The following is a 12,965-nucleotide window of genomic DNA, read 5'->3' as shown; positions in this document are numbered from 1 at the left end:
TTCCGCGAAGCACGGCTCTTGCTAGGGTTCGTGTTAGCAACGTCATCAGGTTTGAGCCCCGTGAGCTCACCTACAAAAGTTAGGGTTACGCTGACATAGCCTCTCAATGCTCTCAGCTTAGGTAGGAAAAAAAAAAAAAAAAATTCTTACGAAAGGTAAACCATCGACGTCGCCCAAAGCACGTCATTACGCATCCTCCTGATCCATTAACGGTGCTTTTAGGCACCACAAGCACCGGTCACCGTCCTCGTCGAACCCGTCGCTTGCGACGAAGGGCTCGACGAGCGAACTAACCCATAGACACAGCCCACTGAGTTTCTCGCCGGATCTTCTCAGTGGGTCGCGCTTCCGATCCGGTGGTAGATTCCGCGAAGCATTGCTCTTGCTAGGGTCAGTGTTAGCAACTCTCCGGTTGAGCCCCGTGAGCTCACCTACAAACGTTAGGGCGAAGCTGAAATAGCCTCTCAAGGCTATCAGCATAGGTAGGAAAAAAAGAAAAGAAAAAAGAAGCTGTGTCGGGCGGGCTATGGCTATATACGACTGGTTATCAGAAGCGATGGACAACCGCATGCGCTACCCAATCTGTGTCCCTATCCCGAGCTACTTCAGAATCGATTAGTTGATCCGCCATTCAGTCCAATCGATATCTAAAAAAAAAGTATTCTTATATTCTTTATATTCGTTATATCTTCTTTATATTCGTGTTTTCATTTTGTTTCGAATCGCTCATGTCATAGTTCAAACGCCACGCCTTTTCATGTCAGTTTACGCTTTCACGTAGCCAATGTGTTCAAATTGAAATCGAAAGCTATAAATAAAATTATGCAACACACATTGGTCATAGACGGCGAACAAACATTAAGTAATGAATGTTTTTTTCCCCCTAAGTATGCTGATAGCCTTGAGAGGCTATTTCAGCTACACCCTAACATGTAGGTGAGCTCACGGGGCTCAAATCTGACGACGTTGCTAACACTGGCCCTAGCAAGAGCAGTGCAGCGCTGAATCCACTGCCGGATCGGAATCTATATCTATACTAATATTATAAAGAGGAAAGATTTGTTTGTTTGTTTGTTTCGAATAGGCTCCGAAACTACTGGACCGATTTGAAAAATTCTTTTTCCATTAGAAGCCGACATTGTCCCTGATGAACATAGGCTACTTTTTAAAAAAAAAAAATTATTTAATTTTTTTGGATTCATGTGTGTTTTAATGTTTCCGAAGCGAAGCGAGGGCGGGTCGCTAGTCGAGGTATAAAGAAAATAATTATTCGATTATACATTGTTTATTATGATTTTTTTATTGATAAAAAAAAAAAAAGCTGCTTTACATAGTTATCAACTTTATTTTATTCACAATGATTGTTGTTACATGTTAGGGTGTAGCTGAAATAGCCTTGAGAGGCTATCAGCATACTTAGGGGGAAAAAAACATTCATTATTTAATGTTTGTTCGCCGACTATGAACAACGTGTGTTGCTAACACTGGCCCTAGCAAGAGCAATGCAGCGCTGAATCCACTGCCGGATCGGAATCGCGACCCGCTGAGAAGAGATTATCTGTTCACACATTGCTGCAATCGCAAATCTCAATTACCGTAAACAATTAAAGCTCGCTCGGTAATTACGAACGGAACCATCATCTCGTTTAATAATAACCGTCATCACGTAGACTGTACATTAGACGCTGTATAGCCATCATACTAAGACTGTACATAAATAAAAAAAATCTTACGTTACGGACGTTTTTTCCCGGTTAGGGTTCCCACATCGTCCCTTCCATAAGGAACTTCGTTCCAAAAAATATATATCCGCCAATGTCAATGCCGCCATGCCGTGACGGCAATCGATCCGAACGTAATTCTGCGGTTGACGGCCGATAGAAAGAAAGTTTCACTTCATTTAAATTTATGGATCAATGAAATGTCCGCTAGCTTTATGGTTTTTGGGTTGAGCTGTTCTCACGATTGTAGTGAGATAACGATTATAAATTCATAAATGTTTATCGTATTTTAATGTTTGTGTCTGTGTGCTTGTGGGTGGATGTTTGTGTGTGTAAATAGTGTCCGTTATATAGAGTATTTAGTTACAGTTGGGAACTGTTTTTGGTGAGTAATGATAAGGGGATAATCTTCCACTGAGCGGATAGAATTCTCTTGGTAAATCAACACGACGATCCAAATGTTCTGGTTCAGAACTTGTGTATATGCTAAGCTATCTTGAAAATGTCTTTAACGCAATTTTATGGGCTTAAGTTGCCTGAAATAAACGCATTTCATTTCATAGTGATGCTAGGGACGCATCGATGTTCTGAATCGACTCGCGAACATATAATAGTACTGAATGGAACCAGCGAAACGATATAATTCAATATGCAGTAAAATAATATTGATTCATTTCGAGACTAATAAAATTGCCGTTAAATCTTGTATTGTTTTTCAATATTGATCGAGTTCTGATATGATTTTTATGTACGAACTAACGGTTGTGTTGTTGTGTGAGTTTTTTTACTATTGGTTTATCATAGGGACGTTCAGTTTTAGTGTCGTTTTCAAGTGAATCTGTCGAATATAATAATTAAAACACGATCAGTGCGTAAATTAGTAGGACCCTTTGTTGTTGTTGTTGTTAGATTTGTTTTGAGTTTATCTTTGGGCGAAGACACACCCTCAGCGAAGTAGCTATAGCATTAGCCGTTATTTTGTATACTATAGAGAGACCTATGTTTATGATAAGTTTATTTATAAAGAACTTAATCATTTTAGATATTTTTAGCGAATCCTCTACTGTGGAAGCAATAAAATCTAAAAAACATATGGAAGACAGACACGATGTAAAAGATACTACGAACAAAATATATGTTGCAAAACTAGTAAGAAAGAAAACGCATTTCGCGGTACCATATTTGATTGATAAAGTTGGTTACAAACTTCGGGATAATGAGAATTTTAAAAATAAAGACGACAAACACATTGCCGATGGCATCAGTCGGAATGCTCCCGATGTTAATGAGGTTAATCCAAAAGATGCAATTAAAGATGACCGTAGTTTAAAAGATATAAACGATTTTAAATACAAAACGTCTGAAGGGCTAAATGAATCGGAGGATGTTAATCATTCGAGAAAGGTTTACAAGGAAAATGACCAGGAATTAAGCGAGAGAGGAAACGACGACTTATTAAAACTCAACTTTGTACCGACAAATTCGATTGAATTAGAAATGAAAAAGATTTTAATCAGACAAATGGAGTTCATTAACCGATTGAAGAGCGAAGGAAACATTCTAAGAGATTCAAAAACAAAAGAAAACATTGAAACGAAAAATGATTTCGATCAGTTAATTGACGACGTGGAGAAGAAACAAAACGAGACGCAAATTGAAATGAGTAAGGGACAAACGACGAGACCTCTCTCCACCGTCCTAACGATGCTGGACCAGACCGAAATTAAGAGGGCACTAAAAAATGATACTTACGTTCGAAGGATCATGAGAATGGCCGCTAAAAAAAGATCGGATTATATTGAAAACGCCAAAAAGTATTTTCAATTTTAGGAGCCGAACACAAAACTGTTTTTTTTTGTTGTTTTTAAATGTCTTAAGTTATTAGTTATTAAGGTTGGTTTTAATTTGATTGTAGCTCTTAATATATGATAGATATTGGATAAAAACGCTTACGGTTTGGATTCAATTGTTTTTTTTTAAATAACAATTTCGTAACTCTTAAGGCTTCGTCAAACAGAACGCGTAATTAGCGCGCGTCAGAGCGCTAAACTGACGCCGCGCTATGACGCCGAGAGGTGATATACTATTGTGGTAACATACCGTCACACAGAGCGCCAGCGCTATAAGCGCTATAGTGCTGGCGCTCTGACGCGCGCTAAGTACGCGTTCTGTTTGACGAAGGCTTTATTTCGTGGTCGCTCACGTTGGTCCTTTGGTCCTTATTAGAAAGCTGAAGTTTACCCAAAGAGCAATGGAGAGGGAGAGGGCTATGCTCGGAGTTTTCCTGCGAGATCAAATCAGAAATGAGGACATTCTTTTTACTGGTGGTAGGACCTCTTGTGAGTCCCCGCGGGTGGGTACCACCACCCTGCCTATTTCTGCCGTGAAGCAGTAATGCGTTTCGGTTTGAAGGGTGGGGCAGCCGTTGTAACTATACTTGAGACCTTACATTTTATATCTCAAGGTGGGTGGTGCATTTACGTTGTGGATGTCTATGGGCTCCAGTAACCACTTCACACCAGGTGGGCTGTGAGCTCGTCCACCCATCTAAGCAATAAAAAAAAAACATTCACAGAAGAGCCATGGTAACCGACATAGCCCAAATTACTGCGACATTGAAGTGGCAATAAGCTCAAGAAATGCCGCTTAAACCAATAAACTTTCACCCCTCGTTATGTAGTTCATTACCAGTGAACGTGGCTGGAAAAAGAAACTACATAAATTATACGAATCAATGAGAGCATCACGCCACGTCATCTCTCGCGATATGGATTGCGTCACACAAATAGGGAATAAACCCTTCGAATTACGAGGGAATGAATCGAAGATAATTAAGAATGGAGAAGATGTAGTGTGGGTAGGCCTCTCAAAAGATGGATCGACGAACTATTGAGGTTCGCGGGTATCGACATGGAGGTAGGCAGCTCAGGACCGATCTTTGGGAGTGGCTTGGGGGAGGCCTATGGTGAGCGGTGGACGTCTGTGGGCTGAAAGCGAGAAGAGAACTTTGATTCAATTGTTGGTCGTTGGCATATGCCTAGAGATGTGCTTACGGCCCATCTGACTACGGGCTCCCAGACATAGGCACGCGCATGCCACCACTGCCATCATATAGGTCCTCTTCACTCGAACTCTCACTTGCATAGCGGCTGTCTTAACGCGAGCTTAATACTTCGGAGGTTGTTGCTACTCAACAGTTGTGGTCACAACAGGTTCCCTGTCTCAAAATACCATCAGCCGGATCTTCTCAGTGGGTCGTGTTTCCGATCCTATGCTAGATTCTGTGAAGCACTGCTCTTGCTAGGGCCAGTGTCAGCAACACTCCGGTTTGAGCCCCGTGAGCTCACCCACACGTCAAGGCGAAGCTGAAATTGCCTCTCAAGGCTATCAGTATAGGTAGGAAAAAAACCGCAAAATTTAGTTCTTTCATCCACACAGAATTAAAATTAAATTTCGATACGCAAACGCCTCAAATACCCAAACGACATTAATTACAATTTATATACATAAGATGTTTTTGGAGTCTTAACTCGAAATACTAAATTTAGATTAAGACGTAACATGAATAATTCATGAGATTCTTACATTTATGAAGATACATCTTCAAATCGTGGTCAAAGAAGGTTCGAGTTTGTTTTCTTGCTGGAGTTAACTTGCGCGGATTCTTCGCGACAAAATATCAGCAGGATCGTCGTATATTGAGGGGATCGGAGACGGTTGAGACGCCATGATGTTTAGCTGCAATCTGATACTCTTGCGACCAGCTGGCGATGTATCGTAGAGTCGTTCTTGGTGTGGGCCACGCGTCCGATTTCATTGAACACGATGAAACATACCTTTCCTGGGTTCTGTCTTTTTTTTATTGCATAGACTTGTCGACGAGCTCACAGTCCCCCTGGTGTTAAGTGGTTACCGGAGCCCATAGACATCTACAACGTAAATGCCGCCAACCACCTTGAAATATGAGTTCTAAGGTCTCAGTATAGTTACAACGGCTGCCCCACCCTTTAAACCGCTGAAATAGGTAGGGCGGTGGTACCTACCCGTGCGGACTCACAGGAGGTCCTACCACCAGTAATTACGCAAATTATAATTTTGCGGGTTTGATTTTTATTACACGTTTTGTAATTCTTACACCGTAGAAGTCAACCGTGGACATTTGTCAAGTACCTACATATTTCATTAGAAAAATTGGTACCCGCCTGCGGGATTCGAACACGGTTGCACCGTTCGATACGAATGCACCGGACGTCTTATCCTTTAGGCCGTGACGACTTAAACTGACTGTTTCTGGGGAGGATTGGATGTTTGCCTTTTATATAATATATGTATATATATATTGACACCGCGTGTAATTCGTTTCTAAATGATTCTTGTCCACCTGATGGTTGTCTTAGCGATAAGACCGGCAATTGTACTTTTTTTGTGCTTAATGTTCCGCATTGTTTTTAGGTGTACAATAAAGAATACTCTCTTTCTCTCTCTTCTTAAGTCTACCTAATCCTCTTCCTCTAGGTAAGCGTGTGGTGGGCGCCTTAGAATACCCCCAACCCAAACTTAGCTCATAGGCGTCGTAGAAGGCGAACAAGAGCTAAAGCCTGACCGAAGCCAATACAACCTAGACCTAAGGTCAACAAAAGCGTTTCCAAAGAGAGTTGAAGTCAGGCAGGCGATCATAAAAAAATTGCCAAAACTTAGAGCAACATGAGAAAAATCCCGCACCTTAAATATTCGCATATACGGTCAGAAACGCATATAAACAATGACTCTATTAGTATTAATATTGCATACGGTAATTTAATGCCTGCATGTTGAATATGCGCAAGTGTTAATTCATTTAGATCGTGTCTCGAATGTCTCAAGCGATGTACAGTCAACAAGAAAATCAATTTAATTTTTATCGAGCGTGGTATGGACATGTGATGCGTAGAGAAGAGATGAATGTGACTACTAGGAGATGTATGGAAATGGTAATGCAAGGTAGAGGGGGAAGAGGTCGACCGAAGAAGACATGGATGAAGTGTGTGAATGATGATATGAGGGAGTTAGGGAGTTTTTAACGACAAAGCGAATAAATAGAAAGGGAAAGTAATTTGATAAAAATGTGTTGTTATTTACTAGTTGAAGTTGTTCGCTACAAGATGAGTAATGTTGAGGTGAATAGACCTATTTTTTTTACCTCGTTATTTACAAATGGTAGACCAACCTAACCTCAATAAAACAAACCTTAGTTTACCAAATTACTTGATGTAACGAATATTTACTTGTCCCGTTTCGATTTGTTATATCGAGATTGCCCTGTATAATGGCTACCGTACTGTCACATTAAAAAATCAGAAGTGTCTCGTAAATCTTAACTAAACACTTCCGCGCTCGTCTGTACGTTTCATTGGCCCGGTGTGGTCATGTTTGTAAATAAACATATTGCGTTGCACCGCGGAGTGCGCTGTGGTTTCGTGGACACAGACCTGAGTGTGCTTAGGGCGAGTTTTTTTTAACGTAAAAGTTTACATCACACGTCATTTCGGATCCACCCGATTCACTAACTGGTCATAGTTCTCGTCGAACCCGTCGCTCGCGACGAAGGGCTCGACGAATAAACTAGCCCACAGACACAGCCCACTGAGTTCCTCGCCGGATCTTCTCAGTGGGTCGCGTTTCCGATCCGGTGGTAGATTCTGCGAAACGCGGCTCTTGCTAGGGTTCGTGTTTTTTTACTGGGGGGCTTTAGTCGAGACAGCGAGAATGCTTAGCTAAGCGCTTCGTGGTGCAGTCTTACAGGCTTCGACTCCGATGTTGCCTGGATGAACTGGTACAAACAGGGAACTGGAAGGCCAGAGCTTTGCTAGAACTACCACCAGAATCGCGACCCACTGAGAAGATCCGGCGAGGAACTCAGTGGGCTGTGTCTGTGGGTTAAATATGCATTAAAGGATAATTCCAAAACGTCTCCTGGCATCTTTATAAATTGGACCAGACGAGAAGGACCAGCTTTGAAACGATATAGGAATCATCGATATCTCTGTTCATTTAGAAGAAAGTTCTGAGGTACCTAAAATAAAAACTATAAAAAATACAATCGAATTGATAACTTCCCCCTTTTTTTAAGTCGGTTAAAAATGAAATACATTATCTGATACCTGAAGTGTGAAGCGAGGCCTATATGCCGCATCTCCCTTGGAGGTGGAAAGACCTGGACATCTTTGTCGTGTTGAGGTCGCAATAAAAGAAGGTAGGCAGCAACTTGGCTATGCTCATGGCATTGCTGACTTCCGCGATCGTCGCTAATCACTCACCGTCAGGTGGGCCGTACGCTCGTCAGCCTACAAAGATAATAAAAAAGAAACGATTTAGTTAAGGCATGCAAATGTGTGTATGTGTATCTAAGATGTATGATGAGAACAGTCCTAGGACACGTCCTTACGGTTCCATCAGATCCAATAACCCTTGCATTAGACGCCTTCAGCTCTAACACTAGGAGCAGGCTTAGGGACCCCGGTAACCGTACTCGTCGAACTCGACAAAGAGGTCGACGTGCAACCTAACCTAAACATCAGACCGCTGAGTTTCCGCCGGATCTTCTCAGCGGGTCGCGATTCCGATCCGATTGTAGATTCATTCGCGAAGCAGTTACTCTTGAGCTGTTAGGTCTCCTTTGGAGGCGCTCGGGCAGCTGTTAGCAAATCCCACTCCTGGCTGAGCTCTTGCTCTCCCACCTGTCCTGGTGAAAAGTCTCTGGGACACCAGTAACACAGCAACATAAAAAAAAATGTGAGCCGTCACGGGACGCCTGGCAGATGTGAACATCGAAATTATTTTGTAAAAGTAATATGCAGAAAAGAACAGATTGTGATAGGAACTAAATATGTCATAATGATAAAATAAAATATTACGAAAAAAATATTTGTTTTCAAGTAAAACACAGAGAGAATCGCACAGTCGATTGCGCATGGCGACGCGTCGCCACACCGTACACACTACTGCATATATGAGTCGTCTATTATCAAAGGTGACAATCTGTGAATTTGGACAAAAAAATGTTATTGATATGGCAATACAGATTGATTTGAATATAATCGTCTCCTTCAAAGAATACGGTTCAAAACCTGCATTAAATAAAGGTTAATACTTAACCTGTTATTTATCTAAGATGTCGTTCCGAAGAGTTTTGTGACTGCCAATGGAATACAAAGTCAATAATTCGTTTTTCTGATTTACCAATAATTGTCCAAAAGTCACATTGCCGGCTTTGATAATAGTCGACTCATATACTGTTTAAATATACCATCATATAGAACCAGAACTCGGAAACACCAGAAATCGGTTTTACGTGCGTCTATAGATGTTTCACATCAAAAAACTATAAGAACAGAATGCCCGCCGCTAACATGTCTGACGTGGAAAAAACATTAACATTCTAGAAACTCTCGGAGAACACATAAATTATTTTGTTACTCGGCAACATAATAAATTCGCGTGTGGCGGCGTCGTGGAAGACTTGTTATGTACGTGTTTTTTTGTGTATATTTTAATTAGTTTTGAGTTCTGCGATGAATCGAGACAAGTCGAGGCAGTATTTACCTGAGATTTTAAGCCGTAATTTGTTCTCGTATAGACTAGCTTTCCTAGCTTAGACTAGGTCTCCTTCGGAGGCGCTCGGGCAGTTGTTAGCAAATCCCACCCCTCCTGGCTGAGCCTTTGCTCGCCCACCTGTGCTAGTGAAGCTGGAAAGGCCTGCGGGCCACCAGTAATCTTTCAATCATAAAAAAAACTAGCTTTCCGTCCGCGGCTTCGTCCGTGTTAGCTACACTTACTGTCGTGTAGGTCACCGGTGCCCTATGCAGCAAGTAATTATGTCAATTTACTCTTACTAAGACGCCGGAATATCTCGTTGACTCTGGGAAACTTGGGGGAATTGATGGTCGTTGTGGCTTAAAGGATAAGACGTCCGGTGCATTCGTGTTGAGCGATGCACCGGTGTTCGAATCCCGCAGGCGGGTACCAATTTTTCTAATGAAATACGTACTTAAAACATCGTGTAATAAAAATCAAATCCGTAAAATTATAATTTGCGTAATTACTGGTGGTAGGACCTCTTGTGAGTCCCCACGGGTAGGTACCACCACCCTGCCTATTTCTGCCATGAAACAGTAATGCATTTCGGTTTGAAAGGCGGGGGCAGCCGTTGTAACAATACTGAGATCTTAGAACTCATATCTCAAGTTAGGTGGCGGCATTTATGTTGTAGATGTCTATCGGCTCTAGTAACCGCTTAACACCAGGTGGTCACAGCCCACTACTCGTCCACCCATCTATGCAATAAAAATAAATAATAAATAAAAAATTTAAAAATTGTATTTATTTGTGTTAATGTCATTTTCATTCATTGCACTTTGTAAAATTAACCTTATCCATACAAATAATAAAACTCACTATTGCTTAACTTCCGTGAATTGATTCATGTAAGATTTGTTTTTGAATATTTTATACACAAAAGAGTAAGCTGCAAATGGCTGAAGGCCTAGTACAACCAGCCATTTCACGCTAATTGTTTAAAAAAAACATGGATTTCTGGTAACTTGGTATCCATGTAGAAAATACATGTACTTAATGGATAGGCGATGATGATAATATTTAAATGAGTATTGGACTCCCTACACCAGTTGCGCCGGCGTTAATGATGAGAATCTTTGTGGGGGTGAGAAATAATAATGGTAATTTGAAATGCCCAGCGAAGCGGATGGGTGGTACAGTTAGTTCTTTATAAGTGTGGAAATTACATACTCCTCCGTCCGCGCAATTTTCGTGAAAAAGGATACAAAGTTTTTGCTCCAAGTATTTAATATATAGATAACACCCAAACCGTTATTGTATGTGCTTCTGTTTGTCAACAGGTCGTGCGCGGAGTCCACATAGAGTCAGCACACTTGGTCAAGAAGCGAAGCATCGATCAGCCATTAAGGATAACCATTTTTTATGATCATTCCGTGTACAGGTAAGCTGTTAAACCTGTTTGCTGGTCTTGTGGGCTTTCAAGGAACCGCGAATATACTACATACCAGGAAACATTAATGCGTTATTATTTAAATGCCATTCAGTGTGCTATATAAAACTGGGACTTAAAACTTGTGGCCGTATTTACGTTGTTGAGGTCTATGGGCTCCAGTAATCACTTACCAAGTGAGCCTTGTTGAACATGAAACGTGAACATAAGGAACATAACGTGGTAACTCTTGTGAGTCCGTACGAGTTGGTACCCCCACCCTGCCTATTTCTGCCGTAACACGTTTCGGTTTGAAGGGTATATCTCAAGGTACGTGGTGCATTTACATTGTAGATGTCTATGGGCTCCAGTAACCACTTAACACCAGGTGGGCTGTGAGCTCGTTCACCCATCCAAGCAAAAGAAAAACATAGCGACTCCCCCTTAGACCCGTGGTAGCTCATAAGACGCTTCATCAAGAAAATCTATTCTTGCTCATCGTTTTTTAATTGCCCTTGACGAGCATACGGCCCACCTGATGGTGAGTGGTTACTGTCATCCATGGACTTCAGCAATGCCAGGGGCAGAGCCAAGCCGCTGCCTACCGTTAAGTACTCTCCACAAGCCTCGTTTGAAGAAGGACATGTCATAGCGCTCAGGAAACACCGTGGAGGGGAGCTCATTTCATAGCCGGATGGTACGAGGCAAAAAAAAACCTCTGGAAGCGCACTGTGGATGAACGCAATGGCTCCAGGTAGTATGGACGAACTCTACTCCGGTGGTGGCGGTGTTCATCGTGGTTTCGACCGGAAACCACGTACCAATTACTAGCCAATTATCATACAACCGGGTACCAAAGTGTCAATTTTATGAAGAAGGGGTACAATAGCTTTGCAAAAATAATAATTGGATGTCTGTAAAATCGGCTTACGGACGATAGTTTTACGTGGTAACGTCAGCAGCGGAACTGTTCGGACTGCTAGCTCTGACGTCACGCGAGAAGAGCCATAAACGTATCACAAGCCAACGCTTGGGCCGATCGTGCCTCTCTATCGCTTGTTCGGCGCTCTCGCTCGCACGCTCAGGCTCAGGCGGAACGTGACACTTTTTCGTGGGTGCAGCCCGTGGTTATCGATTTATAAGCCGCTAAGAACTTACAGGATCAAGTAGCTTGTTTCTGACGGCTTTCTTCAATGCCTATTGATCCCTCGTGTCTTGGTTACAGATTGGAACCGGAAAAATTCTACATGATAAACGTGAGTATTAGTTATACTAATATTTCCTTCGGTTTTCACCAAACTTTTTACACCATTAAAACTGATTTTTAACCTACTTCAAAAAAGAAGGAGTTTCTCAATTCGGCTGTATGTTTTTTTATGTTTGTTACCTCACAACTTTTAACTGGGTGAATCTATTTTGATGATTCTTTTTTTATTAGAAAACTGACGCTTCCCGTTATGGTTCCATTTAAATTTAGTCCAGTTCTGATAATGGCGTCCATGAGAAAACCATATAAGTCTTAAATTTGCATTAAGTACGTGCGCGACAAATAGATGAATAACTCAATAACTCATCAAGAACACATCTAAATGGCAATACCAAAAATTATAATTTGCGTAATTACTGGCGGTTAGGACCTCCTGTGCCGTGAAGCAGTGAAGCAACCTTAGAGCTTATATCTCAAGTGGGTCGCGCATTTACGTCATAGATGTCTATGAGCTCCAGTAACCACTTAACACCAGGTGGGATGTGAGCTCGTCCACCCATCTTAGCAATAATAAAATTAATTACTTCAGTGCGCCGCGTACGGCATCGATGACTTTGGCAGTCGAAGGGTTAAAGAAACCATACTGTGCATTAACACAGATATTAGAGTGTTATTAATGCTGTCAATCGCTGGTGTTTCCGCAGAATACGATACTCCCGGATGCGGTCCAGTTCTGGGAACGAGCCCTGAAGGTCAGGAAGACAGGAGGACCTATCAAATTGAATAGGTAAGTTTGTTAGTACCTAACATTACTGTGGTATTTTAAAAAAACCTTTGCAGCACATGTCGGCTTACGATCACGTAATAGTCAGGTGTTAACTGGTGGTAGGACGTCTTGTGAGTCCGCGCGGGTAGGTACCATTATCCTGCTTATTTCTGCCGTGAAGCAGTAATGCGTTTCGGTTTGAAGGGCTGGGCAGCCGTTGTATTAAACTAAGACCTCAGAACTCATGTCTCAAGGAGGGTGGTTGAATTTACGTTGTAGATGTTTATG

The 12,965-nt window shown here is 41.8% G+C and overlaps 1 protein-coding gene across 2 annotated transcripts in view; it reads left to right on the top strand.

Moving 5' to 3' along the window:
• Nucleotides 1-12,965, top strand: part of LOC101743621 (leishmanolysin-like peptidase) — an 85,879-nt gene that overhangs the window by 38,026 nt on the left and 34,888 nt on the right. For both annotated transcript variants that reach the window (XM_012692841.4, XM_012692840.4), the window contains exons 2-4: nucleotides 10,616-10,716; nucleotides 11,930-11,960; nucleotides 12,616-12,698. In XM_012692841.4, coding sequence (XP_012548295.1) covers nucleotides 10,616-10,716; nucleotides 11,930-11,960; nucleotides 12,616-12,698 — 215 coding nt within the window. The remainder of the gene's footprint in view (nucleotides 1-10,615; nucleotides 10,717-11,929; nucleotides 11,961-12,615; nucleotides 12,699-12,965) is intronic.

This window comes from Bombyx mori, chromosome 11 (genome assembly GCF_030269925.1).
Source record: "Bombyx mori chromosome 11, ASM3026992v2".
Taxonomy (NCBI): Eukaryota; Metazoa; Arthropoda; class Insecta; order Lepidoptera; family Bombycidae; genus Bombyx; species Bombyx mori.
This window is presented reverse-complemented; position numbering and strand designations above follow the sequence as displayed.